At 65.3% G+C, this 27,371-nt stretch overlaps 4 protein-coding genes across 7 annotated transcripts; 3 read left to right on the plus strand and 1 right to left on the minus strand.

Annotated features, from left to right (window-relative positions):
* Positions 1-2,598: 2,598 nt before the first annotated feature.
* TPP1 (tripeptidyl peptidase 1) lies at positions 2,599-8,350 on the plus strand. 4 transcript variants are annotated; one of them, XM_042017882.1, is made up of 14 exons: positions 2,599-2,693; positions 3,178-3,273; positions 3,350-3,489; positions 3,563-3,713; positions 3,927-4,048; positions 4,387-4,571; positions 4,782-4,980; positions 6,209-6,397; positions 6,508-6,580; positions 6,837-6,957; positions 7,055-7,213; positions 7,284-7,421; positions 8,069-8,230; positions 8,270-8,350. In XM_042017882.1, exons 1-13 carry the CDS (start codon positions 2,683-2,685, stop codon positions 8,207-8,209), a joined length of 1,725 nt encoding a protein of 574 aa, XP_041873816.1. In that variant the 5' UTR covers positions 2,599-2,682; the 3' UTR covers positions 8,210-8,230; positions 8,270-8,350. The 4 variants fall into 4 exon arrangements, with proteins under 4 accessions (XP_041873816.1, XP_041873732.1, XP_041873897.1 ...); XM_042017798.1 differs by having other exon boundaries at positions 8,069-8,350; XM_042017963.1 differs by lacking the exon at positions 8,270-8,350 and having other exon boundaries at positions 7,988-8,077.
* A 170-nt stretch (positions 8,351-8,520) lies between these two features.
* Positions 8,521-10,212, plus strand: TAF10 (TATA-box binding protein associated factor 10). The gene is given in 6 exon segments (XM_042018307.1): positions 8,521-8,661; positions 8,663-8,717; positions 8,919-9,070; positions 9,229-9,293; positions 9,397-9,511; positions 10,050-10,212. Coding segments are annotated over 6 exon segments (603 nt in total). The 5' UTR covers positions 8,521-8,535; the 3' UTR covers positions 10,140-10,212.
* A 511-nt stretch (positions 10,213-10,723) lies between these two features.
* On the minus strand, positions 10,724-16,774 carry ILK (integrin linked kinase). Its single transcript, XM_042018181.1, is given in 15 exon segments — positions 10,724-11,353; positions 11,585-11,715; positions 11,793-11,892; positions 11,975-12,096; positions 12,199-12,326; positions 12,586-12,695; positions 12,941-13,026; positions 13,132-13,215; positions 13,308-13,404; positions 13,496-13,591; positions 13,900-13,959; positions 13,961-14,047; positions 14,049-14,067; positions 15,128-15,221; positions 16,662-16,774. Coding segments are annotated over 14 exon segments (1,359 nt in total). The 5' UTR covers positions 15,217-15,221; positions 16,662-16,774; the 3' UTR covers positions 10,724-11,203.
* Positions 16,775-16,926: 152 nt separating this feature from the next.
* On the plus strand, positions 16,927-27,140 carry RRP8 (ribosomal RNA processing 8). The gene is given in 20 exon segments (XM_042018430.1): positions 16,927-17,167; positions 17,244-17,409; positions 17,487-17,886; positions 18,138-18,267; positions 18,576-18,682; positions 18,788-18,884; positions 21,141-21,320; positions 21,612-21,950; positions 22,346-22,428; positions 22,764-22,872; positions 22,874-22,903; positions 23,217-23,351; positions 23,429-23,552; positions 23,633-23,769; positions 24,447-24,560; positions 25,161-25,342; positions 25,451-25,676; positions 26,245-26,455; positions 26,701-26,849; positions 26,851-27,140. Coding segments are annotated over 20 exon segments (3,150 nt in total). The 5' UTR covers positions 16,927-17,056; the 3' UTR covers positions 26,971-27,140.
* The last annotated feature ends 231 nt before the right edge of the window (positions 27,141-27,371 follow it).

Raw genomic sequence — 27,371 nt, forward strand, 5'->3', positions numbered from 1 at the left:
CTGCCCAGTAGCTTTGGTTCTGCATATCTATGTTGGGCGACACAGACATACACACAGGGTCCTTCGCTGATCTCAAAACGCTGTGACCTGATGCCATACATCCCCCCCTCACCAGACCGTGCCCCCCACCAGCCCTGGGAAACAGGCACAGAGTCTGAGAACCAGGAGCAGCTGTGCAGCTGGCAGGTGTTGGATGTGGCCAGACCCATGCAGTGACCATCAGCCACCTACATGTGATCAGCCACTTCCATCCTGCCTTCCCTTCTGTCCCATTTTTTGTTGCTCCCCAAACCACCCTGTTTCTGTCCTCAGCTCTCAGTTTCCAACACCCCATAGCGAGACCTGCACAGCCCCAACCTGTTCTGCATAGCCCCCCAACACATGCCCAACCATACTGCCAGCACCCTGGGACCAGGGGAGCAGCTCCTGTCCCTGCCTCGGACAGGGCTCCTCACACTGCAGGGGTAAGCATAAGCCAGCACAGCCGGGGCAGAGAGGGGGAAAGGATCACCCCTCTTCCTGATGGTGTTCCTGGGGTCCCCTCTGCTCCTTCATCTCCCAACCCGACCCCTTCCAGCTCCCTGCTGGGGCACACTGGGCATGTGGAGACCAGCATGCTGCCCTCAGTGCCACTGTCCTCTGGTGTTCTTGGCCTCTGGAAAATCCAACTGCCCACAGCAGGGACTTGCATCAGCCCGTCTGCAGGAACAGCACACGAGTGTGTCCGGGCGAGTGGGGCTCCAGCCAGGGTGCCGCAGCCACTCCAGGAGACATCAAGGCTCCCTGACCTCCCAGGCACCAGACCAGCAGCAGATGCTCATTAACACGATTAACTCTGCCCGGCCACCTTAGTCCTAGCTGTCCAGACAGATCCAGGACATCATCCCCTGCAAATCCCATCCCACTTAAAGAGTCCATCCCCAAACTGGACATGGGGCATGTCTAACCCAAACAGCCCCCAAGCCTCTGGCTAGGGCTAGGGTGGTTGGTTCCTCCTCTGTCTGTGGCCAGGAGGAGGCCAGGGCTGCCAGGCCAGGGCAGCTGGTGGGGCTGGGGGAGCAGGAACACAGACAGCTCTGGCACGGCTCCAGTGCAGGGGATGCAGCAGCCAGGCCAGGCAGGTGGTTTTCCTATTGCCTGCCTCTTCCCTGCAGAAGCAAGAAAACAGCTGGGAACTGCTGGAGCCGTGGAATGTGTCGTGTGACTGGGGTTGTCACCGATACTGCAGGAAAAACAAAAAAACTCTCCAACAACATTTTTAGTGTTAGAGAATCAAGGCGTTACTTTATTCTGGCCAGGATGTTGCTCTGGCCAGGATGTGCAACTGAAATAATTTCATCCACGCATGGCCCGGGTTGTGCAGAGAAAATCATTCCATGACACATGAATTTTACTCGATTTTTCACATATTTTATACAGTCAAAACACATAGAAATTCATTGGTTCAATGTTCACTGGTCCCAAGTTGTGCAGTTCTTAGTATCCCTATTGGATACGGATTTCTTTGCCTCTGATGCTAATTAGGTTCTCATTCTTACCTCTTTTCCCAGACCATGCGAGGGGTGATGTCTGGAGTTGATGGTTGTTAATGGTCGTTATCTTTTGTGTAGCTTCTGTGCTACTCCCAGTCTGTTGAGATGTTAAGCTCATCAGACCTCGCCTGATGAAACAGTCCCCTGAAAGGAAACTTCAATTCCCTTCCCCTGGGGCAAAGGCGAACAAAACTGACTGAAGTTACATTAAAAAAAATTTTAACTTTGTGTAATTTCAACAGGCTGGGCCAGAGATGGGGCCAATGCCAGCTATCCTCACTCCACAGCTGTGATCCCCGCGAGCTGAGTTCTGGCGTGGGACAGAGCTTCGTGGAGACGTGCCGAGGAGCTGCAGGGCCTGCGCCAGCTGCCCGTGGGCTGCTCCAGTGGCCTGGTGGGGCAAACAGAGCTCACACCACGTGTCCCGTGGCCCTTCCAACCCACGGCCGAGCGAGAACACGTGCACGTGCTCCTCCTAGCCCTCTGCAGCCCTGTCCCCCGACAGACCGAGATCTCCGTGCCCCGGCCCGGCCCCCGCCCCCGCGGTGTGCAGGGCAGCAGGGCCGGGCCGTGGCGCTCCGGACACGCGGGACGGGGCCGTGCTGACCCGGGCTCCCACAGTCTCCACGGCCCGTGCCCAGCCTCTGCCCCATCCAGCCCGGGCCCCTCCTGCATGGCACCCCTTTCCCCTCGCCCGACCCGGGACCCGACCAGGACCCCCAGCCTTACAAGGACTCTGCCTCCCGCCCCCAGCACGGACCCCTGGTCCCCTCGCAGCCCGGGAGCCCGACAAGGACCCTCGGATGAATGCCGTGTCCGAGGCATCCCGCCGCGGGAACATGTCCGCATGGCGCCTGGAGCCGCCCGAGAGAGGGGCGGGAACGGGGGCGGGGGCGGCCAGGACCGTGTCTGAGCCGCCGACGAGCAGGGACTCCCCGTCGGGACCGTGCCTGAAGCCCGCCCAGCCCCGCCGAGTGGCCGAGGGAGGCAGCTGGTGCCGAGCCCGGAGCTCTGGGCCCGAATCCCGGCCCGATCCCGCCCCGTGCTCCCGGCCCCGCCCATCACGTGACGTGCGGTCACGTGGGCGCTGTTTTGGTGTCCCCACGTGCCCGAGGGTCACGCGCGCACACGTCACCGGCGGCGCGGCGGGATGGCGCGCGGGTAACCGGCACCGGGCGGGCACCGAGCGGGCACCGGGCGGGGCTCCGCGGCCCCGGAGCGCTCCCCGCTGGCGGTGGGGGTAACGGGGACGGGAGTGCTTTCCGGCCCCGGGGTGATGGGGACCGGGGGGGTCCGACGGGGCTCCCGGGTGATGGGGGCTCAGGGTGTCCGATGGGGCTCCCAGGTGACGGTGCCAACGGGGACCGGGGGGTCAGGCGGGGCTCCCCGGTGATGAGGGCTCGCGGGTTAGGTGCGGTTCCCCAATGACAGGGTAATAGAGTCAGACGGGCTCCCCGGCGGTGGGACTCGGGGAATTCAGGCGGGGCTCCCCAGACCCGGGGTAATGGGGAGTCAGACGGGCTTTCCCGTCACGGGGTCTCGGGGGGTTCAGGCGGGGCTCCCTGGGGACAGGGGCTCGGGGGTCAGTCTCCGGTCAGTCCCGGTTCCCCACGGCTGTGCCAGTGCTCCCCTGAGCCCGTTGCAGGTGTTGGGGGATCCCCGCCATGCTGGCGCTGTGTGTGGCCGCCTGGAGCTGCGCCACGGGGCTGGCGCTGGAGCTGGAGCGGGACCAGCCGTTCCGGTAGGTGCGGGGCGGTGGGCCGGGCCGGGCCGGGCCGGGGTGCCGGTGCTGCCCCCGCTCACCGCCCACCGTCCAGCGTGCCCCCTGGCTGGGCCCATGCTGGCCGTGTGGATCCTGGGTACCCAGTGCAGCTGACCTTCGCCCTGCGGCAGCGCGGCACTGTCCAGCTCACCCGCCTTGTCGAGGCTGTCTCGGACCCTCAGTCCCCACAATACGGTAACGGCCACGTGCCTGAGCCCCCACAACCCCTGGGGCCTGTGAGGGGATCTAACCCCTCTGTGCCTCCCAGGGCAGTACCTGTCCCTGGAGCAGGTGAGGGACTTGGTCCAGCCTTCTCCAGCCACGCTGATGACAGTGCTGAAGTGGCTGCAAGGCCATGGTGTAGAGGACTGCCGGAGTGTCACCACCCTTGACTTCCTGGAGTGTTATCTGCCCGTAAGGTGAGCCCTAAGGGCTGGAACTGGCTCTGGTGGCCCTGTGGTGGCTGTCCCTGTGTCTCACTACTGTCCTGCCCTGTGGTGGCTGCTCCTGTGTCCTGGTCCCGTCCCATTCCGTAGTGGCTATCCCTCTCTCCCAGCCCTGTCCCATCCCTTGATGGCCGTCCCTGTGTCCTAGTCCTGTCCCATCCCACAGTGGCTGTCCCTGTGTTGCAGCACGGCTGAGCGCCTGCTCCCTGGGGCAGAGTTTCACCGGTACGTGCAGGGCCAGCGCAGCCTGGTGCGGTCCCCACTGCCCTACAGTGTCCCTGCAGAGCTCGCAGAGCACCTGGACTTTGGTATGTCCCACCTGGGGGGAGTAAGTGAGGCTGCAGAGCTCAGGTGCAGCTGGTTCTGGGGGGACGAACCTCCCTCCTGCAGATCCCTGTTACATGGAGTCCAGTGACTGTCCCACAAAAAGTCCAGGGGGTGCCAAGCTGAGGCCATGGCTCAGCTGTGGGAAGGCTGAGGAGGCTCTTTCCTTAGGCTGGGGCTGCAGGGCTGGGCTCTCCAAGCCCCGCTGTTGGCCTGCCCATGTAGATGTGGGGACGGTGATGGAGAGCCCAAGGGCTGTGTCCTGCCTTCGTGGGGCTCTGCGCCCTGATGGCTTTTCTCATCTCACTGGGCTCTGCTGCAGTGGGTGGGATGCACCGGTTCCCCACGGAGCGCGTGGCAGGCAGCAGAGCCGGGGCCAGGAAGGACCCGCGGTTGACAAGAGCGTTGTTCCACCTGGGCGTGACACCGGCCGTCCTGCGCCAGAGATACAACATGACAGGGAGGGACGTGGGGCTCCTGCCCAACAACAGCCAGGCCTGTGCACAGGTAACAACTGCCCGGGTCAGAGGCCTGTGTGCTGTGGCAGTCCTAGGGATTGGTGCTGTTCTGGGAATCCTGGGACAGCTGGGTGTCCCTCAGTGGCTGCTGGGAGTACCTGGTGTAGCACAGACCCGTGCTGGGCAACTTTCTAGGTCAGGATCAAAATGTTACCTTGTTTTTTCAAGAGAAAACAATCTGTCCCTGTGTGTCCCACAGTTTCTCGAGCAGTACTTCCACCAAGCTGACCTGGCTGAGTTCATGCAGCTCTTTGGCAGTGGCTTTGCCCACCTCACACAGGTGGACCGGGTGGTGGGGCACCAGGGCCATGGCAAAGCCGGGCTGGAGGCCAGCCTGGACGTGGAGTACATCATGAGCACAGGCGCCAATGTCTCCACCTGGGTCTTCAGCAATGCAGGTACTGGGGAAGAGCCCCGAGGGGCAGGGGGAACACCTGGAGAGGGAAGGGGAGCACCCAGAGGGAGGAGGGGAGTGCCTGGAGGGGTGAGGAGAGTGCCCAGAGCAGGGAAGGGAACGCTTGGAGGTGTGAGGGGAAGGGCTGGAACAGGAGAGGGGGGTGCTCGGAGGAGCAAGGGGAGAGCTTGCAGGGCTGTGCAGACAGCTGGCTGTAGTACAGCCCCAGGTGCTTTCCCAGCTGCTGTGAGAATGCACCGTGTGCTCCCCAAGTCAGAGCTGACACTGGATTCCCAGGTCCTAGGGACATCACTCCTAGTTTGTGTAGTGACTTTGAACCGTGCGAACCTTCAACATCCAGAGTGTCCTGAAGCAGGGATTTCATTGCTGGCACTGTGCAGAGCAGCTGGGAGCTCAGCTCCCATGAAGGAGGGCACAGCCCTCCTCCCATAGGATTTTCTAGCCTTGCTGGAGTTGAGCCCCCACCCACGCATCTCCCAATGGAGAGGATGAGGGAGAGTGAGGGAATTTGGGAAAACAAATTGCCAAACAGCCTGCACAAACATGATCAGGGCACAGTGCTGGGGGCAGTGTCCCTGTCCCAGATTGGGAACTGGCTGAGCAGGTGAGTGCCAATGGCTCTGTCCCTGATGGTGACAGTGGCAGCAGCCCAGAGCTGCCCTTCCCTCCACCCCCACACGGTTACTAGTGTGGGAAGGGTGCAGGGACAGTGACATGGGTGACCGAGAGTGAGTGGGGGTGGCTGGGGCTCTGCTCCCCTCCCAGTGAAGAGGACTGGGGGGCAGGGAGGGACCTGGACAAGTGCAGGTGGAATGTGTGGAGGTGGCACATGCACCACTGTGCTGGGACCTCCTGCCAGAGGAGGAGCTGAGGCCCCACTGAGTCCACAAGTGCCCACGTGGCTGCAGCCCTGGGGCAGAGTCTTTGAGAGGGGCATGAGTGTAGCCCCCTGTCCCGGGATAAGGATGACCCTCTTGCCAACCCCATGGGCTGAGCTGAAGCTTGGTGTCATCCAATGTGAGGAGCCCCGGAATGAGCTCACGGAGCTCCAGGCAGGACGTGCTGTGACTCCATGGCCCATAGGAAGGAACACATGGGGCTGTACTGCATAGGAAGGTGCTGGTGCTGACGAGGCAGGACCCCTCGCGCTGTCCCCCACCCCTGGTGTTGGAGGAGCTATCCCTCATGTCCCTGCCCCGATGTCCTCACAGGGCGCCATGAGAGCCAGGAGCCCTTCCTGGCCTGGCTGCTGCTGCTCAGCAACATGTCTGCGCTGCCCTGGGTGCATTCGGTGAGCTATGGGGATGACGAGGACAGCCTGTCCTACGCCTACATGGAGCGCGTCAACACCGAGTTCATGAAGGCGGCGGCCCGTGGCCTCACCATCCTGTTTGCCTCAGGTGTGGGCAGGGCCTGGCATGGTGGAGCCTGAGCACCAAGCGCCAAGTGGGGCTGTGGAAGGGGTGGCTGGAAGGCCGTGATCCCCTGTCATCTGTTTGTGTGCCGGCAGGTGATGAAGGTGCTGGGTGCCGGCGGGTGCACAGTGGGAACCACACGTTCCGGCCCAGCTTCCCAGCCTCCAGGTGGGTGAGGGAGGGAGCTGGGTGCGCACAGACCTGTGGGGCACTGCTGGCCCTGGCCGTGGTGGGGTCTGAGCCCCTGGAAGGTCACCTGAGGGTCCTCACCAGCATGCTTACAGACCCCAGAGCTGCAGGCTGCGCAGCTCCTGCGGGTTTGTTGGGTTTGTGGGGCAAGGTTGTGGTAGCAGAGGGGGCTGTTGGTGGCTGCTGAGGCCCAGGCAGCTGTGTGCCCACCTGCAGTGTCCCCCTGTTTCCCCAGCCCCTATGTCACCACTGTGGGTGGCACGTCCTTCAAGAACCCCTTCCTGGTGACAGAGGAGGTGACGGATTACATCAGTGGGGGTGGCTTCAGCAACGTCTTCCCCATGCCCGAGTACCAGGTGAGGGGCACCTGCGCTGCCAGGCTGGGGGCTGCAGAGGTTAGAGTTAGGGGGGACAGCGGACTTTGGGGATAACCATGGGCTGTGCCATCCCCAGGCCGCTGCTGTCGGGCATTTCCTGCACTCAGCCTCGAAGCTGCCACCCAGCTCCTACTTCAACAGCAGCGGCCGCGCTTACCCTGACCTGGCTGCGCTCTCCGACAACTACTGGGTGGTGACAAACCGCATCCCATTGCCCTGGGTGTCAGGGACCTCGGTAAGGAGCTCATCCCCTGCTGCCCTTCGGGATGGTGGGGGTCCTGGGCTGAGAGGCTGTGCCCACGCAGGCGTCCACACCGGTGGTGGCAGGCATGGTGGCACTGATTAATGACCGGCGCCTGCAACGGGGGCTGGCACCCCTTGGCTTCCTTAACCCTGCGCTCTACCAGCTGCAGAAGCAAGGGCTTGGTGATGCATTCTACGACGTGAGTGGGGCAGGGAATGGGGGCTGCAGGGGCTGTACTGGGGGCTGAGGGGACTGTGGGTGTCCTGAAGTGTTGGACTGAGGCCTGGGGCTGGGAAGGCCATGGGTGTTCCAGGGGCTGAGGGGTTGTCCTGGGGCTCCTGCTCCCAGAGCTGTGCCTGGGGAGGGGCCAGCACTGTCCTGCTGGGGAGCAGGAGAGACTCCCTATGGCCTTCCCATGGGAGGAGTGTCCTGAGGTTCCCCTTAACCTTCCCATGGGAGTGGTGTCCTGGGGGGCCCCCATGGACTCCTGTGAGCTTTGTGGGGCAGGTCCCCTTGTGTGGCTGGGGCAGCGGTGTCCAGTGACTGCAGAGGTCCTGGGGTCCAGCTGAACATGCTGTCCCACATTGCCAGTGTCCTGAGGGGATCCTGGACAGGGGCGGCCTATGCCATGGGGGGCATTGTGGGGGTCCCCGTGTCGGATGTCTGGTGGTCCCTGTGCCCCGGGGATTCCAACTCAGGGATGCCAGGGGCGGCTGTCTCGGGGGCTGCGGGCAGGGTCCCTGTGCCCATGGTATCCCTGTCCAGGGTGGTCCCTGTGCCCCGGAGGTCGCTGTCTCGGGACTGCAGGCGGTCCTTGAGCCCCCGCGCTGAGGCCGGTCCCCGCAGGTGATCCAGGGCTGCCACCTGTCTTGCCTGGACGGCACCGTGCAGGGCCAGGGCTTCTGCGCCAGCCCCGCCTGGGACCCCGTCACCGGCTGGGGCACCCCCAACTTCCCGCGATTGCTGCGGGCACTAGGGCCGCGCTGACCAGGACGCCGGGAGCGGACGCCGGGAGCGGACGCCGGGAGCGGACACCGGGAGCGGACACCGGGAGCGGACACCGGGACACGGCGGAGCTGGGCCGGGGCGGGGCCGCGGGGGGCGGGGCCAATAAACGCGGAAAGCCCCGCTCCGCCTCTCTGTGCCAGCGCCTCCGCCAGGGGGCGCGCGGGGCGATGAGCGTCGGAGGGCGGGGCGGGGGCGGGGCCCGGCCGGGCCAATGGGCCGGCGCGAGGGGCGGGGCTGGGGGGCGGTGGGGCCAATAGCGTGGCTCGGCGCGCGCAGGCGCGGAGCTGAGGCTGGAGCCGCGGACCATGAGCGGCAGCGCCGATCCCGACCCCGCGCCCGCGGCCCCGGCGGCCCCACCAGGCCCCACCGAGGGCAGCAAGCCCAGCCCGGCCGCTGTGGGCAGCGCCGGGCCCGGGGCCGCGCCAGCTGCGGGGGGGCGGCGCGGCGCGGGCCACCGAGGGCTGTGCTGCCGGCGGGAGGGGGCCCGGTGAGTCGAGATGGGGGGCGGCGGGGGACGGGCCCCGCGCACGGGGGGTCCCGCCGGACGCCCTGAGCCGCCCTGGCCGGGGGGAGCGGCGTCCGGTGACTGCGGGTTTCCCGGGGTCCTACTGAACGCGCTGTCCCGCTTTGCCGGTGTCGGTGGGGCCGGGCGTGCCGGGCTCCTGGGACTGATCGTGCTGCCCCGCAGTGCCGGTGTCCGCGGCCGTGGCCGCCCCCCCGGACGGGGCCATGTCCAACGGCGTGTACGTGCCGCCCGCGGCCAACGGCGACGTGAAGCCCGTGGTGTCCACCACGCCGCTCGTGGACTTCCTCATGCAGCTGGAGGACTACACGCCCACGGTACCGACACACGGGGCGGCTCCTGTGGGACGGGACGGGACGGGACACGGGGCAGGGCCCACGGTACTGGGATACGGGGCGGCTCCTGTGCGACGGGATGCAGGATACGGAAACGCTCCCACGGGGCCGTGGAGCTGTTCCAACTCTTCCTTTCCCAGATCCCGGACGCCGTCACAGGGTATTACCTGAACCGGGCAGGGTTTGAGGCCTCGGACCCACGCATGTGAGTGGCCGCAGGGTGGGGGGAGTCGCAGGAACCCTGTGGGGGTCCGGCAGAGGGGCCCACAGACCCCCGTGGCCTCGACGACATGGCCTCTGTCCCGCAGAATCCGCCTGATCTCGCTGGCGGCACAGAAGTTCATTTCAGACATCGCCAATGACGCGCTGCAGCACTGCAAAATGAAGGGCACGGCCTCGGGCAGCTCCCGCAGCAAGAGCAAGGTGAGGGCGCTGAGGGAACCGGGGAACATCCTCTCTGGGGATGGGGCTGCGCCTGCAGCTACTGAGTGCAGGAACACTGAGGTGCAGAAATCCCAAAACCCGCCAGGCTTATGGTGGGTCCTTTCAGGTGGGGAGGGGCTGGAGGGGACACAGGGGACACAAGGGGGGCAGTGAGCTTGTGGACACACTTTGGTGCACCCCAGGGGTGGGGGAGCAGCTGTCCCTGGCAGCCCATTCCACCCCACTCTGGCAGCGGCCGCTGCTCTCAGCTTGGGGAGGAGCTGGAGTGGGAGGGGCGGTCCTGGGGACCCTCCTAGTGCCATATCTGGGGTTCAGGGGCTCCGCAAGGCCGATGGGATTTGGTGCTAGGTGTCTGGGGACGTCTTGAGGGCACAGAGCAACAGAATGTGGGGAGCTGGGAACGCTCTAATGCCACCTAGCAGCTCCTTTGGTAGCAGGACATGGCTGTCCTTGCACCTTGGGGGGTCCCACACCCCCAGGTTGTCCCTGCTGTGACCATCTGCCCCGTGTCCCCCAGGACAAGAAGTACACACTGACCATGGAGGACCTGACACCAGCGCTGGCCGAATACGGCATCAATGTGAAGAAGCCGCATTACTTCACGTAGAGCACGGGGGAGCTTGGGCAGTTTGTAGGGGCTGTGTCGGTGCCATTAAACACCTAGGAGGGTTTTGTGGGAAGGCAGCCTTGCTCCTATGCCTGTGTCCACACATGCTGGCCCTGATCCTCCACAGGGGGGCTGTCACACTCACCCCCCTCTGCTGGTCACAGGGGGCTCAGTGCTCCTGACAGTGCTGGAGCAGAGTGGGGTTGGGGGGACAGGAATTACCCAGGAATTACTCTTCCTCCTTCTCCTTCCCTAAACTGCCCCTTATCTCCCACAGAGAATGCCCTGGGGGCTGCACAGGCAGCACTACAAATGGAGCCAGGGATGGGACACTGACCCACCCCTCCTGCACCGGGCACCTCCCGAGGGGGCCCTGTGCCCATCTACCTGCGCCGGGCGCCAGAGGGTTGCTGTGGGTGCTGATTTGTGCCCAGGGCTCTGTGGGCTGCAGGGCAGCCCCCTATCAATCCAGCCCCACCCTCAGTCCTAGACAGCCCCTGTGAGTCCCAGACCCCCAATCACTTCAGCCACTCTCCCACCGTCCAACTCCCCCCCCTTTTCCCGCCCTGAACCCCAGCAACTGGTTCCATACCAAATGTTTATTTGGTTGCCAGTGGCCATTCTGGGACCAGAGGGAAGTGGCCAGTGAAGCGCAAAGCGGGGGCAGTGCTGGGCACCACAGGGGGCCTCTCCTGGCCTGCCCCTTCCCCCCCAGCCTTGGGGGGTTGAGTCCTGGGTTGGGCTGTGCCCAGCAAGGGGGACAGGGGGCCTCACAGCCCCATCCCCCAGCAGCAGGGCCAGGCCACATGCCGTGCCCTGGGTAGGGGGGCTGCACTGGATTGGGGGCTGCCCAGAGGCTGGGTTATGGCTACCCTGGTGAGGGGCTACCCTGGGTGGGGGTCCGGAGCTTGCAGAGCTCCAGCACAGGCAGTGCCATCTGTACCGTGTGTCCGTGGCTGGCTCAGGGTGAGGGGTGTCCTCTGCTTGCCCCGTCTCTAGGGCTAAAGGCACTTGGGGGTGGTGGGGGGCGCAAGGCAGCACTGGAGAGGGGAGGCACCTCCCCTCTACTTCTCCTGCATCTTTTCCAGGATGGGCACGATCATATCGAACTTGGGGCGCTTGGCTGGGTCCTCGTTCATGCAGATCTTCATCAGCTTGCAGATGTGGGGGGAGATGCCAGGGGGGATGGTGGGACGTAGCCCCTCCAGTGCTACCTGCAAGCAAGAAGAGGAGCCAGAGTCAGGATTAGGGCCCTGCTCCCACAGGCAGGGACACCCTCCACCTGCCCAGGTGGTTCCACACCCTGTCCAGCCTGGCGTTGAATATTTCCAGGGATGGAGCAGCCAAAGTTCTCCAGGCAACCTGTGGCCTCACCACCCTCAGTGGCCAGAACTTCTCCCCTAACTCTGACCCAGATCACTTCCTTTGCCCCCCCACCCCCTCACCTTCATACCAATCTCCATGTTGGACAGGTCAGCGAAGGGCACCTCACGTGTCACCAGCTCCCACAGCAGCACTGCGAAGCTCCACATGTCAGCTGAGCGCCGGTTGATCTCCTCTGGTTTCTTCTGCAGGGCTGGGGGATGGCTGGGGGCTGAGTGGGACTGGGGGTGAGGGGGCCAGTCTGGGGGGGGCTGGGAACTGGGCACTCACCTTCAGGAGCCACCCAGGCCGGGGCATACATCCGCCCCGGGCACTGGAAGGAGAACTTGACGTCAGCCATGCTGATTCGTGCCGTCATGTCCTCGTCAATCTGGGCAGAGTGGGCAGTCAGCAGGAGCCCCCCTGTCCTGAGAGCCCCCCTGCCGTGGGAGAGGGGCTGTGCCCCCACTCACCATGACGCTGCGGCTGTTGAGGTGGTGGCGTGGGATGAGGGGCTCCAGCGTGTGCAGGAAGGCCATGCCCCGCGCGATATCGAAGGCAAACTTCACCGCCTGCATCTGGTCCACCACAAAATCTGGGAAGGGGTAACAGGGGGTCAACCCACCCTAAGCCCACCTCAGGGCTGTGGCTGGAGAGCCTCCTGCTGCCCCCAAAACCACCGTTCCCCAGCACTCACTGGTCCCCTCGTGCAGGACGTTGTACAGGGAGCCGTAGGGCATCCAGTGGCTGATGACGATGGGGTGGGGAGCTGGAGGGGCCTGGCAGGCGCCCAGCACCGGCAGCACATTGGGGTGGGAAAAGATCCTGCAAGACAAGTGACAGCCCTGAGAACAGGGAGGGGCTGCCTGCACCCCCTCGCCTGCCCTCTGCCATCCTCCAGGGCCTCCCAGCCCTTGGCCACCACCCTGGAGCATTCTTGGCCCCACAGAGCCGGGAGGCTCCTACATGCCCTATACCCTGAGAGCTGTCATTGCCCCAAGAGGGTGTCAGGATGGCCCTGGCCAGATGCTGGTAGGGATCCCAGGCACATGCCGGGGTGGCTCCAGGCAGGTGCAGCACTCACCGCAGTTTTGGGTACTCCTCGTTGAAGTCCCGGCTCTTTCGCGTCGTCCAGTCCCGGATTTTCAGCATTTTGATTACAATGTCATTGCCCTGCCAGCGCCCCTTCCACAGCTGGAGAAGGAGCAGGGACACAGGCACCGTGAAAGCGGTGCAGAGTCCCTAGCATCCCCAGGCCCCCGCGTGGGCCTCTGGAGCCCATGGGACCAAGGGTCCACAATGAGAGGGAGCCCCTTGAGCTGGGCAGGAGCCCCCTCCCTGCACCTGGCCATGGGACTCCTGAACAGCTGTGCCCAGCAGGGCCAGGACACGGTGGTCTGCACAGGTACAGCACGCACCTGGGGGCAAGAGGGACCCACCTCTCCCGACTGGTTCTCGTTCAGTTTCTGGCTCAGGCTCAGCTGTTTGAAGTCAATCCCAGCAAGTTTGTTCAGGGTCCCATTCCCTACAGTAGAAGGGGGATGAATGCCCATGGCTGCTGGATCCAGGAAGCAGCGCCAACAGGGCAGGGGGGACCCATGGCACCCCCCAAGGAACCCCCAGTCCTTACTGGGCCGGGTGCGGGTCGTGCCCTTCCAGAACGTGTCCTTGTAGGGGATCTTGGTGAGGCTCTGGCCCAGCTTCTCAGCACGCTCTGCAGAGGGAGGAGGAGGAGGGTGGCACCCAGAGCCTGCTGTGGCTGGCTGGAGGCTGTGTCAGTTATGGGGTCCTGGGAGACCCTCATACCTTTCAGGACCTCTCGCAGTGGTGTTTTGGCCTTGTCTGTGGGGGTCTCACCATATTTGTTAGCAATGCTGACCAGGGCGCCGCTGCCTACCAGGTCCTGTGGGAGCAGAGAGCGAGGACTGTGGTTTGTGATCTCCCCTCAGCCCCCTTCCCACCTCACCCTCCCTGCTGCCCATGCTCCCACTCACCTCAGCCACCTGCTCGTGTCCCCAGAAGCAGGCATAGTGCAGCGGTGTGTTCCCGTGCTCATTCACCGCATTGATGTCTGCTTTGAACTGCATCAGCTAGGGACAGGGGACAGTCCCTGTGAGCCCAGGACTCTCCCTGTAAGCCCAGGCAAGATCCCCATCCTCCTTGTGCCTTGTCCTGGGGGATGCAGGGGCAGCATGCTGGGAGCTGTAGGGAGGGGGCCAAGCTGGTGTGGGGCTCAGAGGGATTTGGAGGGAGTTTGTGAGAAGTGGGGAGCTCAGAGGCACTGGGGGGATGCCAGGTGTTCCTGACAGGTGATGAGGGGAACAAGTCTCACAAGGGTAGTGTGGGGGGGCTACACAGGAGGTGGGAAAGGGCAGGTGCTGGCACAGGGGACAGGTACCTTCTGCACGATGTCACGGTGGCCATGGCTGGCAGCCAGGTGCAGTGGGGTGTCATCCCCCCCGGTTCATGACATTGATGCGAGCCCCCCGCATGATGAGCATGTCCACCACATTTGAACGGCCCTCGCGGCAGGCCCAGTGCAGGGGGGCTGAACCCATGGTCGTCCCTGCAGGATGGCAGGGGCCTCTGCTCAACTGTAGCCCCCTGGCCCAGGCACCACTGGCATCATCCTCAAAACACCAGCCGTGGGAGCCAAGGGACCGGGTTGAACATCCATCCCACTCCCACCCCCACCAGGGCCCCACCAGCCCAGGCCAAATCCTGTCTCCTCCAAGGCTGAATCACAGCTGGATCCTGTCCCCATCCCCCCACTCCGTGGCCAAGTAAGGGAGGAGGTGGCAGCCGGGCCTTAAATGGAGATCAGGAACTGGCAGAGGGGCTGCTGCAGCCCTGGCTTCCCTCCAGCCCAGACTCCCCATATCCCTGGTCCCGCTTCAGCCCCCTGGCACAGCAGACCCCATCTGCCCCCACCATGGCCCTGCAGGCAGGGGTACCTGGCACAGAACAGTCCCTTGGGCACCTTCTGTGGGTCTGGGAGAGAGCTCCATGTGCCTGGGACCCCCAGGAGGGGCAAGGAGGCACAACCAAGGGAGGCCATTTGTCTGGAGCATGTCCAGAATGCCACGGCCATGGCCTGGCTGGGGTCATGGTACAGGGTCAAGCTGTGCCAGCTGCACATACTGCAGGCAGATGCAACAAGCCCTATGCCCGGCCCAAACATGGCTGCTGAATGGCTGTGAGCACATCTTGGACTTCACAGTCCTGCAAGACCCCTGGCATGGGCTGTGGGGAGCAGACACTCGGGCACACAGAGTGCCCCCCACAACTCCCAGCCCCAGTGGTCCCAGCCGTGTGCCCACGCATCTGCCATGGTGCTCCCCAGAGAGGGGATGGGGGCACAAGGATATGGTCAGTGGACACAGCTGCCACCATGGGGACAGGGGAGGTACCCCCAGCCCAGCTGAGCCCTAGCTGTGGCTGTGAGGAAGTGGCCAGAGGATGTTCAGCCTCGTGCCTCAGCGATGCGGTAACTTCCTCCAGTGGGGAGGAGCTGTGTCCTGCCGTCTGCCCCCTGCCTTTCCATGGAGAGCAGCGGAAACCAGCCCCCAGCACAGCCCCCCGAGCCCTGCACAGCCTCCTCCACCGCCCAGCCCAGCCCCACTCACCCCTGGTTGAGGTCGTTCTCGGTGTTGTCCAGCCACAGCCGCACGGCCACCGCATTGCCCTCCCGGCACTGTGTGAAGATGTCGTCCATGGTGGCTGCGGGAGGGGAGGTGGGTAAGGACATGGGGACCCCTGACCCCTCGGTTGGGAGGTCCCTGGAACAGCAAGTACAGGAGCCTCCTGGCCCCCTCCTTGTCCCCTCCCGCCCCATCCCTGCAGCTCTCCAGGAAGCCGCAGGCAGGCTTAGGTCCGGGCTGGAGCTGGACTGGCGGCCCAAGGGGAAGAACCTGGGTGACTCCAGCGGGGCCGTGGCTGCCTTCAGGAAGCCAGGCTGGCAACCCCGGGCTTATCACCAGGCACAGGCTGTGCCCACAGCTCCGGGGGAGAGTGAGACTGGGGGAGCTCAGCACCCTCAAGATGGGATCCCGCAGATCTGGTGGGGGAATGGGGCTGGGGGAGCTCAGCATCCCCAGCATGGGATCCTGCAGCCCCATGACCCTCCTGACCCACTTGGCTGTGCCTGGCATGGCACCATGCTCAGAAACTGGGACCCCAAACCCTCGTGCACTCTCCTAGAATCCATGGGCACCCAGCTCAGAGCCAGGCATAGAGCACCCTCCTGCTCCCCATGTTCCCCTGAGCCCCCGGCTGTGAGCGTGGGACCCCCTGCCTGGGGGTCTATGGTGTTGAGCAGGGACATGGAGTGAGTCTCACAGTGTGGGAACGGAGACAGATAGACTATGACATGCCCGACATGCACCCACTGGGGCTCAAACCTGCCGCTGGAGGATCCCCCAGGATCTGATGCCCACCCAGACACGCTGGAACCCCCACTAGCTGCCAGAGCCTGCTGCTACCCCTCAGGACTCTGCCTGCACCCCTTGCCCCAGGCAGCTCCAGAGGGGTGGGATGCAGAGCCCTGGACTCTTGCCAGGGTCTCACAGGCCCCACAATGGCCCCAGCACATCCATGGCAGCATTGGCCCTGTCCCGGTTCCAGAACACCCACGGCCCCGGGTGAGATTTATCCCCCAGCCATATGCGGACACCTCAGGAAAAGGGGTCCCCAGGACATCCCACAGCGGTCCCGGCCCTGTGGGACCTCACACCGCAGTAATGACACCCCATCATGGGGACGCCCCACCCTGTCCCCTGCTCGGCCCGGGACTGCGCCCTCCTGCCACCCACCGGCCCCGACCCAGTCCCGCGGGGCTGCCAGGATCGACCAGCCCCAGCCCTGCCAGGATCGCCAAGCGCCCACCTCGGCCCTGCTCAGCACCCGGGGCAGGGGACGGGATGTGCAGACACAGTCTCCCCGTGTTACCCCAAACCAGCTGCTAGGGCCCCGCTCTGCCCTGCGGCCCGAACAGTCCGTCCCCTTCAGCCCTCCCCCCATCCCCCCCCTGTACCCCCAGCCCTTCCCTGCGCCCCCCACCCCTCCCGTGCAGCTCCCCCACCCGGCCCCGCCTCCGGTAGGTCCGTCTCCGGCCCAGCCCCGCTTCGGGTCGCCCGCAGCCGCACTCGCGGCCTCCCCAACCTGTCCCTGCTCGGTCCCGGTGCCGGTGCCGTCCCGCCGTTACCGGGTGCGTGTCCCGGCGGCTCCGCAGGGCGGCGGCTGCGGCGAGCGCAGGGCAGCGCGGGGGCTCCGCCCCGACGCGGCGCCCCCTGCCGGCCGGAACCCGCCCTGGCCACGGCTCCGCCACACGGCACCGGGCGGGGCACGGGGCGGGGGCACCGGGCGGGGCCATGGTCTGAGAACGTGGTTATGCGGGGTGGTGGCGGGGCTATGGGGCGTGCCAAGTTGACTGGGGCGCGGTTATCCTGCCGGGGGCGGGGCGGGGCGGCCGCGGCACCGCCCGTGCAGACGAGGCCCCCGTCCGGTCCTCCGGCCGCGAGGTGGCGCTGTTCCCGCGGCGCTTCCCGAGCGGGAGCATGTGGGTCCCGGTACCGACCGAGGGTCCCCGCTCCATGTTCGCGGAGCAGGGCTGGAACGATGCAGTGGAGCCGCTGCCCCGCGGCGCCCCCGAGTGCCCGGGTCGACCGGTAAGCGAGTGGCGCGGGGGCGGCGGGCCGGGCCAGTCCCGGGCGCGCGGAAGTGACCGGCCCCCACTCTTCACAGGGGCCAACGACGGGGAAGAGACGGCTGCCCGGGACCGGCCGGGACGGCGAGGCGGTGCGGAAGCGGCCCCGGAAGCGGAAGAAGGCCGGCGGGCCGCGGGCTGCGGTGGGGGAGCTCCCGGCCGGTCCCGACGAGCCCCGGGAGATTGGGCAGCACCCGGACATAGGTACCGGGACGGCTCCAGGGCTCGGCGGGCCGGAGGGAGCCGCCTCCGCGCCCTGACCCCCCTCTTGATGCCCCCAGATGGCCCGGCTGAGCCGGCGGGGGAGTCCGGGAAGCCGGCGGGGCTGAGCCGGAGGCAGCGGCGGAACCGGCAGAAGCGGCAGCGGGAGCCGCTGGCGGGGTCGGACGGGGAGCGGGGCTCGGGGCCGGGCCCCCCGGATCCGCCGGGCCCCACGGAGGCTCCTCCGGAGCCCCGCTCGGGCCGCTCGGCTGCGCTCCGCGCGCGAATGGAGGAGCGGCTGCTCGGCGCCCGGTTCCGGTACCTGAATCAGCAGCTCTACACCGGCAGCAGCGGGGACGCGGCGCGGCTCTTTCGCGCCGACCCTGCCGCTTTCCACCTGTACCACCGGGGCTTCGAGCGGCAGGTGCGGCGCTGGCCCGAGCGCCCCGTGCAGCGCATCGTGCGCTACCTGCGCCGCCGGTGAGCGGGAGGGCGAGAGCTGAGGGGGAGTATGGACCGGAGGGCCGGTGAGCGGGGGCCAGGGGCTGAGCGGAGAGCCGGCGGATGGACCGGGGAGGGCCTGGGGGGCGCGGGGCCAGGGGATGGCCGGGGGGCCTGTGAATGGCGGGGCTGAGGGGTGAGCGGTGGGGCCGGGGGATGAGCGGGGGACCGTGAGCCGGGGAGGCAAGGCGCCGGGCCAGGCCGCTCTGATCCCGTTACCCTTGCCCCAGGCCAGCGTCGCTAGTGGTGGCGGATTTCGGGTGTGGGGACTGCACGCTGGCCGCCAGTGTCAGGAACCAGGTGCACTGCTTCGACCTGGTGCCGCTGAGCCCACGGGTCACCGTCTGTGACATGGCCAAGGTACTGGGGGCACCCCCGGGGCAGGGAGTGGGTGCTGCTGGGCAGGCTGCAGGGGTGCAGGTGGGGGGACGGTGACCCGAGGGTCCCGTGCGGGAGGGGCAGCACGGGTGTGTCTATTCAAAAACTGGGTGTGCGCTTTGGGCACCCAGAGATGGGGCACGGCTGAATCCACAATCCTGGGGAGTCTGGGGGTGCTGTCCAGCCCCATCTACATCACCATCCTCCTCCTCCCGCTCCCGGGGGTGTACAGAGGGGCTTCCAGGCCGTTTCATCATCCTCCTTTTCCCGGGGTGTCCCGGGGTGGGCAGGTGCCACTGGCGGCTGAGTCGGTGGATGTGGCCGTGTTCTGCCTGGCGCTGATGGGCACCAACCTGCAGGAGATCCTAGGAGAGGCCAACCGTGTGCTCAAGCTCGGGTAGGCAGAGATTGTGGGGCAGTGGGAGATTGGGGGAGGAGCAGGGATGCTGAGCAGTGTCCTGGGGGTGCCTGGGTGCCCTGCTCAGAGCTCGAGTGACTGCAGGGGGACCCTGATGGTGGCTGAGGTGGCCAGCCGCTTCGAGGACACCCGTGCCTTCCTGAAGGCCATGACGCAGCTGGGCTTCAGGACCGTCTCCAAGGTGCGTCGCCAGGTGTGCCCTCAGGTGTGCCTAGGGCTGGGCACTGGGTGCACCAGGAACCAGGGAGCCCAGGGAAGGAGCAGACGGAGGGGGGGTGTATTGTGGCTCAGCCTGGTGTGCAGCAGACATGGGGCTGGTAAAAGTAGATGGGGGTGGAAGGGATTGGTACCTGGGGGACTGCAGATGGGAGAACGAGGGGACCAGTATGCACAGGGGTGGAGTCCCGGGGGAAGGTTTGGAGGTCCCGTGGACCGTGGGGGTGCACTGTGGCAGTTTCGGATGGGGGTTGGATGGGGTGCTGGGGTCTGGGAGGGGATACGGGGGGCCTGGGGCACACTGGGATTGTAGTGCGGGGCCTGGAGGTGGGCATGTAGCCCAGGACGGGGCTGGGGATCCCGGGGCCAGAGGGAATTGGGGTATGGGGTTGATGATGGGTGTTGGGCGTTTAGAGGAGTACACTGGAGGTCAGGAGGCCGGGGTACTCAGGCCCACACGGGCTTCGGAACCAGCAGCTGGGGGAAGGAGGGCCTTGGGCACAATGGAGTCTGGAAGGAAGAAGGGGGGACCTGGAGTTCACTGAGGCCGCGGTGTCGGGCCGGTGGTGAGTGGAGCTGGAGGGGGCTGGGGGTTCCGGGGTGCCGGTAACGGAGTTGGCTGTTCCTGCGCCCTCAGGACCTCTCCAGCTCCTACTTCTACCTGTTGGAGTTCGCCAAGACGGGCCCGGCCCGGCCCGGCGCCGCTCCCGGGTTGCGCCTGCGGCCGTGCCTGTACAAGCGGCGGTGACCGGGAGGGGCGGGGTCGGCGCGCGGCGGAGGGGGCGGGGCCAACCGGGCGGCCCCGCGCCCGCAGCCAATAAAGCCGCTGTTCCCTCAGTTGTGCGTGCGCGTGCGGGGGGCGGGGCCGCGCGTGCGCAGTGCTGTCGGGCCTGCGCGGGGCAGCGCCCGGAGCCGGTACCGGGATGTCGGGGCCGGGCGGGCCGGGCCCCGCTGGGGCCAAGCTGGACATCAACCGCGCCGGCGTGGCCGAGCTGGAGGGTGCCCTCAGCGGCATCGGCCGTCGCCGCGCCCGCGGAATCGTCCGCAAGAGAGAGGTGCGGGGGGGCGGCGGGGACGACACCCCGCGCTGAGCGACCCGGGCCCGGGACCCCGGGGTGGGGGTGGCCGTGGCGGTGTTGGCCCCGGGGTGGGGGCCGGGGAGCGAGTGCGGGGGCGACGGTGCCGTTTCCGTCCCGGTAGCCGGGGCAGGCGGGGCCGGGCGGGGATCCCCGAGTCCCGCCCCGTGCCCGTGGGGCCGGGGTAGCGCAGCCGCCGCCGGTGCCGCCGTTCCTCGCTGCCGGGTCCAGGCAGCGCCCCGGGCCGGAGCGGGGAGCCGGGGGAGCGCAGGTTCCGGCGGGACGGGCACCGCGCCCCGACCACCTCCGTCACCGGCGATGATGGGGCGGGAAGTGCTTGCCGGGAGATCCTGCGGCGGCCGGTGACACGGCCGGGAGCAGTGGGAGCGGCACCGCGGGCCCCAGCCCCGGCAGATACGGGCGGGTCAGCGGCAGCCCTGCCCTGATGCTACGGGGATGGGCAGCGCCGCGGCCGGGCGAGGCAGGGCTGGGAGCGCTTGGCGTGTTTTGGGCTGGAAAAGGAGAGGTGAAGGGATGGATGTCCAAATGCTCGGGACACGTATGCTGGGAACACCGGGAGGCGGGAGGGCAGAAACCGGTGATGCAAAGGGAGGGTGGTTTGGAGCAGGGCCTGTCCGGGGCGGTGGTGCTATTGCAGCCCTTTGTGGGGAGCAGCAGCAGCGCCGTAGATCGAACCCTGCGGAGTCAGAAGGGCCAGTCGGGCCCTTCCCGGGCCCGGGGGCTGCGCTGGTTCTTCGCCGGCTCCTGCCCCGGGACAGCCCGGCCCCGCCAGGCTCCTCCCATGGCAGGCGCTCCGGGAGCCCGTGCAGGGGTGATGGGAGGCAGCTGATCCCAGGTCGGGGCTGCGCAGTGCTTGGCCCGAGGTCCCGCGGGACGGTGGGTGCCTAGCACATGTATGTGTCTGCGTGTGTCCGGTTGTTCCCCTGCCCTGGAACTGCAGCTTCACTTCCCATTCTGGCACTGCTCATCTGGGGGGCACAGTGCTCCTACCCCAGCTGGCACTTTTGGGTTGCTGCCTCCCTTTCACAGCGCTGTGACTCTTCCCTGCGGGGCTGCTTGGGCAGGGGGCTCTGTGGGAGCAGGAGGGATTCTGTTCTGGGCAGGGCTGACTTCCCTCCGCGCAGGAGCTGAAGGGCTTCACTTGCTTGGATGACCTGCTGCACGTCAAGGGCATTACCACGCGCATCCTGGAGCTCAACAGCCAGCGCATGACGTGCCGGCGGCGCCCGGGCCCCGAGGGGCCCCCACGGGCCAGCCCCACTCCCTTGGGGGACAGTGAGGACCACAGGGCACCTGCAGCACAGGTAAATGCAGAAAGGTCCCTGCTGCCAGGTGCAGGGATAAGGGAGGAGGTTTGGCTCTGGGGGAGCTCAGGGGAACCTCACTGGATTCTGGAGGAGCTTATGGTTGTGGGTCTGGGGGTTCTCCACCCTGCAACCCCCCACAGTGCTGTTGAGTGGAGCCCCTGTGCTCCAGGGCCATGGCTCTCACTGGCAGCCATCCAGCAGCACTCCCAGCCCCCACTCGTCTCCTGGTCTCCAGCAGCCCAAGGCTGGTGTGGAGCCAGCCCTGCCCCCTGCCTGTTCCCTGCTCAGGTGGTGGCTGAAGAGGAGGAAGAGGAGGAGGAGGAAGAGGAAGCGCCAGGGCCCTGGGAGCCAGAGCGACCCTGGAAGGGTACCCCCAGGTCCGGAGCAGACCCTGATGGTTCTGGGGGGCAGGGACCACAGGAGCCCCCCAGGTCCACCAGGGAGCAGGAGGAGGAGGAGGAGGAAGAAGAGGAGGAGGAGGAGGAAGAGGAGGAGGAAGGGAGCTGCTGCAGCGAGGAGGGGGAAGACAGCAGCAATGTATACCTGTACTACACCCTGGGAGAGCGCTGGATCGACTACCTGCAGCGCACTGGGGATGGGGGGCTGCTGCGGCACCTGCGCCCCAAGGTGACCGGGGGGCCAGGGACTGCTGAAGCACTCAGGGCACCTGCAGGAGTGGGAAGGGGGGCTGGGGGTTCTGTGATGCCTGTCTGCTGGGGCTGGGGAAAGAGATGCTGCCCCAGTCCCCTGTGCAAACCCCTGCCCTGCATGGGGGTCCTTGGTCATAGGGTGGGGGAAGGAGGTGCTGCCCCAGTCCCCAGCGCTGCCTGGCCCTGGTGCAGCCCCCTGCCCTGCATGGGGATGCCTTGTTGCCATATGGACTCTGAAGGGGGAAAGCAGGAGCAGGTGGGGATCTGCCCCGTAGCTCTGGGCAGGGGGCCACAGGGATCAGCTCTGGGCAGGGAGTCTGCAGGGGTCTGCCTGGGTTTGTCCCAGCCACTCCAACCTGCTGTGTCCCACAGATGAAGCGGAAGTCAGAGAACGGGCCGGACGGCCGGGCCTTGTCCCCCGGGAAGAAGCTGTGCAAGGGCTCTGACTATGGCAGGTGAGGGGGCTCTGACTGCAGCAGGTGAAGGGGGTTCTGTGTGCTGGGACAACACATACCTCCTGCTGCCCACCCCAGGAGGATGATGGAGCCACCTGGGTCAAGCAGGGGTTGGCCCAGGTGAGATCCAGCCCTGACCAGTTGCCTGTCTGCTGAGCAGGCTGGGCTGGATGTGAGCAAGGGGTCAACAGGATGGGAGCAAAGAGAAGGGGTCAGTGGGGTGGAGCTCCCAGTGGCGGGAACCAGTTCCTAGGGCCTCTGTCAGTGTGGCCTGGAGCAGGGCTGATGTGTGCCACCTCTGCTACAGCCTCACCTGTGCCTGGTCTTTCTCCCAGGACACTGGGTCCCTGCACACCCAGCCCCACCACCACCTTTGGGGACCTGCGTAACGCCAAGGTGGGGCAGGCCCGGCGCCGTCGCATCCCCTCGGTGGCCCCCCCCACCTGAGCTGCAGGACTGGCTCCGCACCTTCCAGGTACAGCTCACCTGGTGGCTCCAGGCAGCCTGGGTGTGATGGGAGGGACACAAGCCTAAGGGATCCCTGCTATGGGCAGGAGTTGGGCCCACGGTGGATTTTGGGTAGTTTTGCTTGTGTGAGAAAACATGGAGGTTTCAGACCTGGCCAGGGGTGGTCACCTGTCACACAGGATCTGTGATCCATCTCCTGTGATGCACCAAGCTCCCACCTGCCTCGGGCTCCTGGCCTGGGGCAAGAGCCCTGGCTGCCAGGGCTGTGGCTGGGCTGGCTGGGGACACAGAGCCAGGGGTCACTGGGGGTCCCCCTGCAGCGCTGGAGCGGCCCTGAGAAGCTGCTGGCCCTGGATGAGCTCATTGACCGCTGCGAGCCGGCGCAGATCAAGTACATGATGCAGGTCATCGAGCCCCAGTTCCAGCGGGACTTCATCTCCCTGCTGCCCAAGGAGGTGAGTGGAGTTGGGGCCTGGCCTGACCTGACTTGACCCCTCTGGTGACCCCTCTGTGACCCTTCTCCCCCCTGCAGCTGGCCCTGTACGTTTTGTCTTTCCTGGAGCCACGGGACCTGCTCCGTGCTGCCCAGACCTGCCGCTACTGGAGGGTCCTGGCCGAGGACAATCTGCTCTGGAGGGAGAAGTGCCGTGAGGAAGGTGAGGGCCCTCCTGGCTGGGGGCTGGGGGGCCACCTCAGGCTTGACCCAGGTAAGGCACCACTGTGTTGTCCCCTGCAGGGATCGAGGAGCCCCTACACCTGCGGAAGCGACGCCTGCTCAGCCCTGGATTCATGTACAGCCCCTGGAAATTCGCCTTCCTGCGCCAGCACCGCATCGACATGAACTGGCGTAGTGGGGAGCTGCGGCCCCCCAAGGTTGGTCTGTGTGTCCCAGCAGGGACAGACTCTGGGGAGCTGTGGTCCCCAAGGTGGGCCTGGGAATGTCCCTGCCAGCGGTGGACCCTGGAGAGCTGAGGGGTTGGTGGGGGTTCCTCTGGGGACAGACCATACAGACTGGTATGGGGAAGCTGGTGCAGGATCTGCCACAGGGAGCAGATCCAGCTTGCTCAGGGCAGTGGGGCAGCAGAAATGGGGTCCCCTGGGCCTGGAGAAAGGGGGTCCCTCCCCTTACCCCTTTCCAAGGCCCCATGCAGGGCTGCAGCCAGCCCCAGCACCCAGGGAAGGTGCAGCCTCACAGGGCTCAGCCATGTTCTGTGCAGGGTCCCAGAACCCTGGTGATCTCTCCCTGGGGATCCCTCCTGCCCCTGGGCAGAGTCTCCACCACCCCTTCTCTTGCTCCTGCAGGCCTTGGGTTCCTGAGCCCCCACTCCCTGTTCCCCAGTAGCCCCCTGCCCCTGTGCAACAGCTGCCAAACACACCACACACCCCAGCTCTGCTGCCCTGCAGAAGCATCAGGGGGTGCAGGTGATTTGGGGACCCATCTGCCTTTCCTCCCCACAGCTCCTGCTGCCTTCCCACCGCTTGTTGTGTTGGGGTGTCCTGCAGGCTGGGGGGGTCCACACTGCCCCCCACACACCCCTGTGCTCCCACAGGTACTGAAGGGCCATGACGACCATGTGATCACCTGCCTGCAGTTCTGCGGGAATCGCATCGTAAGCGGCTCTGATGACAACACGCTCAAAGTGTGGTCAGCTGTCACAGGGGAGGTGAGTGTCACTGTCACCAGGGAGGCGAGTGTGGCACTGTCACTGGCACCGCAGAGGTCTGGGGCAGGGACCACCTCCCTGTGCTGGGTACAAGTGAGGCCACACCCTCACTCCCGGGCTCAGTTTGGGCCCTTTATGACAAGGACATGGAGTTGTGCGGCCCCTCTGTGCTGTTCCAGGGGTGGGGAGGTGTTGCTGTAGTCCGCAGGGATGGCGCAAAGAACGACACGGAATTCAAGTCCAGGATAAATGGCATTATTTAATTAATTATCACCTTGTTTATATAACTTGGTTTACAATAGAGAAATGACATTATTGGGTGCTTGACCATACACCTCCCAGAGCGATTGGCTGAATGCTACGATGCCTATTTGAAAATATTTTCTTTAGTGTGGAAAACAAGATTATTCATAACAAGTTTGCACCTGTGAGATAAAGTCTTGGTTTACAAAAATCTCTACGCTGTTTACAGCTAGCTTGCGTGAGAAAGGAGACTTTCCAAGCAGCTGTAAAAAGCAGGAAAATTTCTCTGCTAACCTTTTCAGCATCTGCAGGGAGGTGTGAGAGGCTCACCTGTCCCTCGTGTCCTGTTCCCCACAGTGTGTGCAGACGCTGGTGGGCCACACCGGCGGGGTTTGGTCCTCCCAGATGAGGGACAGTGTTGTCATCAGTGGCTCCACTGACCGCACGCTCAAGGTGTGGAACGCTGATAGCGGCGAGTGCGTGCACACACTGTACGGACACACATCGACTGTGCGCTGCATGCACCTGCACGGCAACAGGTATGGGGCTGAGGGGTGCTGTGTGAGGGGGGGATATCCACAGGGGCTGAGGTTTGTTACCGCCGGGCTGCCCTGGCAGCTGGGCCCCAGGTGTTCTCTCACCTGCAGGGTGGTGAGTGGCTCCCGGGACGCCACACTGCGGCTCTGGGACATCGAGACGGGGCAGTGCCTGCACGTGCTGATGGGGCACGTGGCAGCCGTACGCTGTGTCCAGTATGATGGCAACAAGGTGGTCAGTGGTGCCTATGACTACACGGTCAAGGTGTGGGACCCTGAGAGCGAGAGCTGCACCCATACACTGCAGGGGCACACCAACCGCGTCTACTCACTGCAGGTACAGCCTGCACACGTCCCCTCCTGCTGCCTTGCCCCTCTCCGGTTCCCCTGCCCTCCCTACTCCCCAGCAGGTACAACCTGCCTTCCTGCTGGCTTGCCCTATCGCTCTCCTGCCTTCCAGCCAAGGGGCACAAGCTCTGCCAAAGGTCCCACATGTGCTGTAGGGACAAATGGGCTATGTCTGTGTCATGCAGGGCCCTGTGTGCTTTGCAGGGACATGTGGGCCATGTCTGTGCCCTGAAGGGATGTATCTGCCGTGCAAGGACACACGGACCATGTTTGTGTCCTGTGGGGACAGTCTCTGCCCCCCTGACCCGACTTCCCACATACACATATGCTGTGGACACAAACGCTCCTCCATGCCCCTTCCCTGGAGCATTTCCACAGCCCAAAAAGCCAAGAGGTGTGTGAGCCCACGTCGCAGCTGCTGAACTGGAGTCTCTGGTGGTGGTGCTGGAACTGGGGGTGCTGCATCCCAAACCAGTGGATACCAGAGCTGTGGGCTGCACCCAAACCAGGGGACACTCCTGGCCTCGATGCTGAGCTGAACCCCTTCTTTCTGGCAGTTTGATGGGACACACATCGTGAGTGGGTCCCTGGACACATCAATCCGCGTGTGGGATGTGGAGAGTGGGAACTGCCTGCACACACTCATGGGGCACCAGTCGCTCACCAGTGGGATGGAGCTGCGAGACAACATCCTCGTGTCCGGCAACGCTGACTCCACTGTCAAGATCTGGGACATCAAGACGGGGCAGTGCCTGCAGACACTGCAGGGTGAGAAGGGATTCCTCACCCTTGGGCAGTGGGGAATCCCTGCCATCAGGGGGCTGGGAAGGGGCAGCTCTCTCCCTTGGGGGATGGGAGGGAGCAGGGGTGGCTCCAAGCTGCCAGATGTGTCTGGACAGAGTGGTGGGTGTCCCTGAGGAGCCGGGGCTGGGTGGCTTTGAGCTGCCAGATGTGGCAGGACCCCTGTCACACAGCAGTAGGTGCACCTGGGGCTCACCGGTGTCTCCCCATAGGTCCCAGCAAGCACCAGAGCGCTGTTACCTGCCTGCAGTTCAGCTCCAAGTTCGTGGTGACCAGCTCGGACGATGGCACAGTGAAGCTGTGGGACCTGAAGACAGGGGAGTTTGTGCGAAACCTTGTGGCCCTGGAGAGTGGGGGCTCGGGGGGGGGTCGTGTGGCGCATCCGTGCCTCCAACACAAAACTCGTGTGCGCCGTGGGCAGCCGCAACGGCACTGAGGAGACCAAGCTGCTGGTGCTGGACTTTGATGTGGACCTTAAGTGACCCCGGCCAGCCCGGGGGTCCCGCGGGAGGGGTGGCCCCGGCGCAGGCGCTGGCCCCCGCGGGCAGGACAGAGGGGAGGCCGGGCCGGGCCTTATTTATATGCGCGGGAGTGCCTGGCCGGGCCTGCAGGAGCATGTTTTGTACACGGAATATATCAATTTATTTCTGTACTGGGGCTAGTGCTTGCCTGCCTCAAGCCCTGAGCGCTGTCCTGGGCCCACAGCTCACACCCTCTGACCAGGGGCAGCAGAGGGGAGAGAAGAGGCCAGGCTCTCCCAGGTGCCACAGGGACCAGCTCTCCTTGCACACACATGCCCTTAGCTGCTGGGCAGTAGCCTGGCAGCCCCCGACACCTGCCCCCTCACACTGCCCCATCTGAGTGCCTGCTCTGCACCAGCCAT

The sequence above is a fragment of the Corvus kubaryi genome, unplaced genomic scaffold (assembly GCF_017639235.1).
Source record: "Corvus kubaryi isolate FWS band 111438036 unplaced genomic scaffold, C.kubaryi_AGA036_p1.0 114, whole genome shotgun sequence".
NCBI classification, from domain to species: Eukaryota; Metazoa; Chordata; class Aves; order Passeriformes; family Corvidae; genus Corvus; species Corvus kubaryi.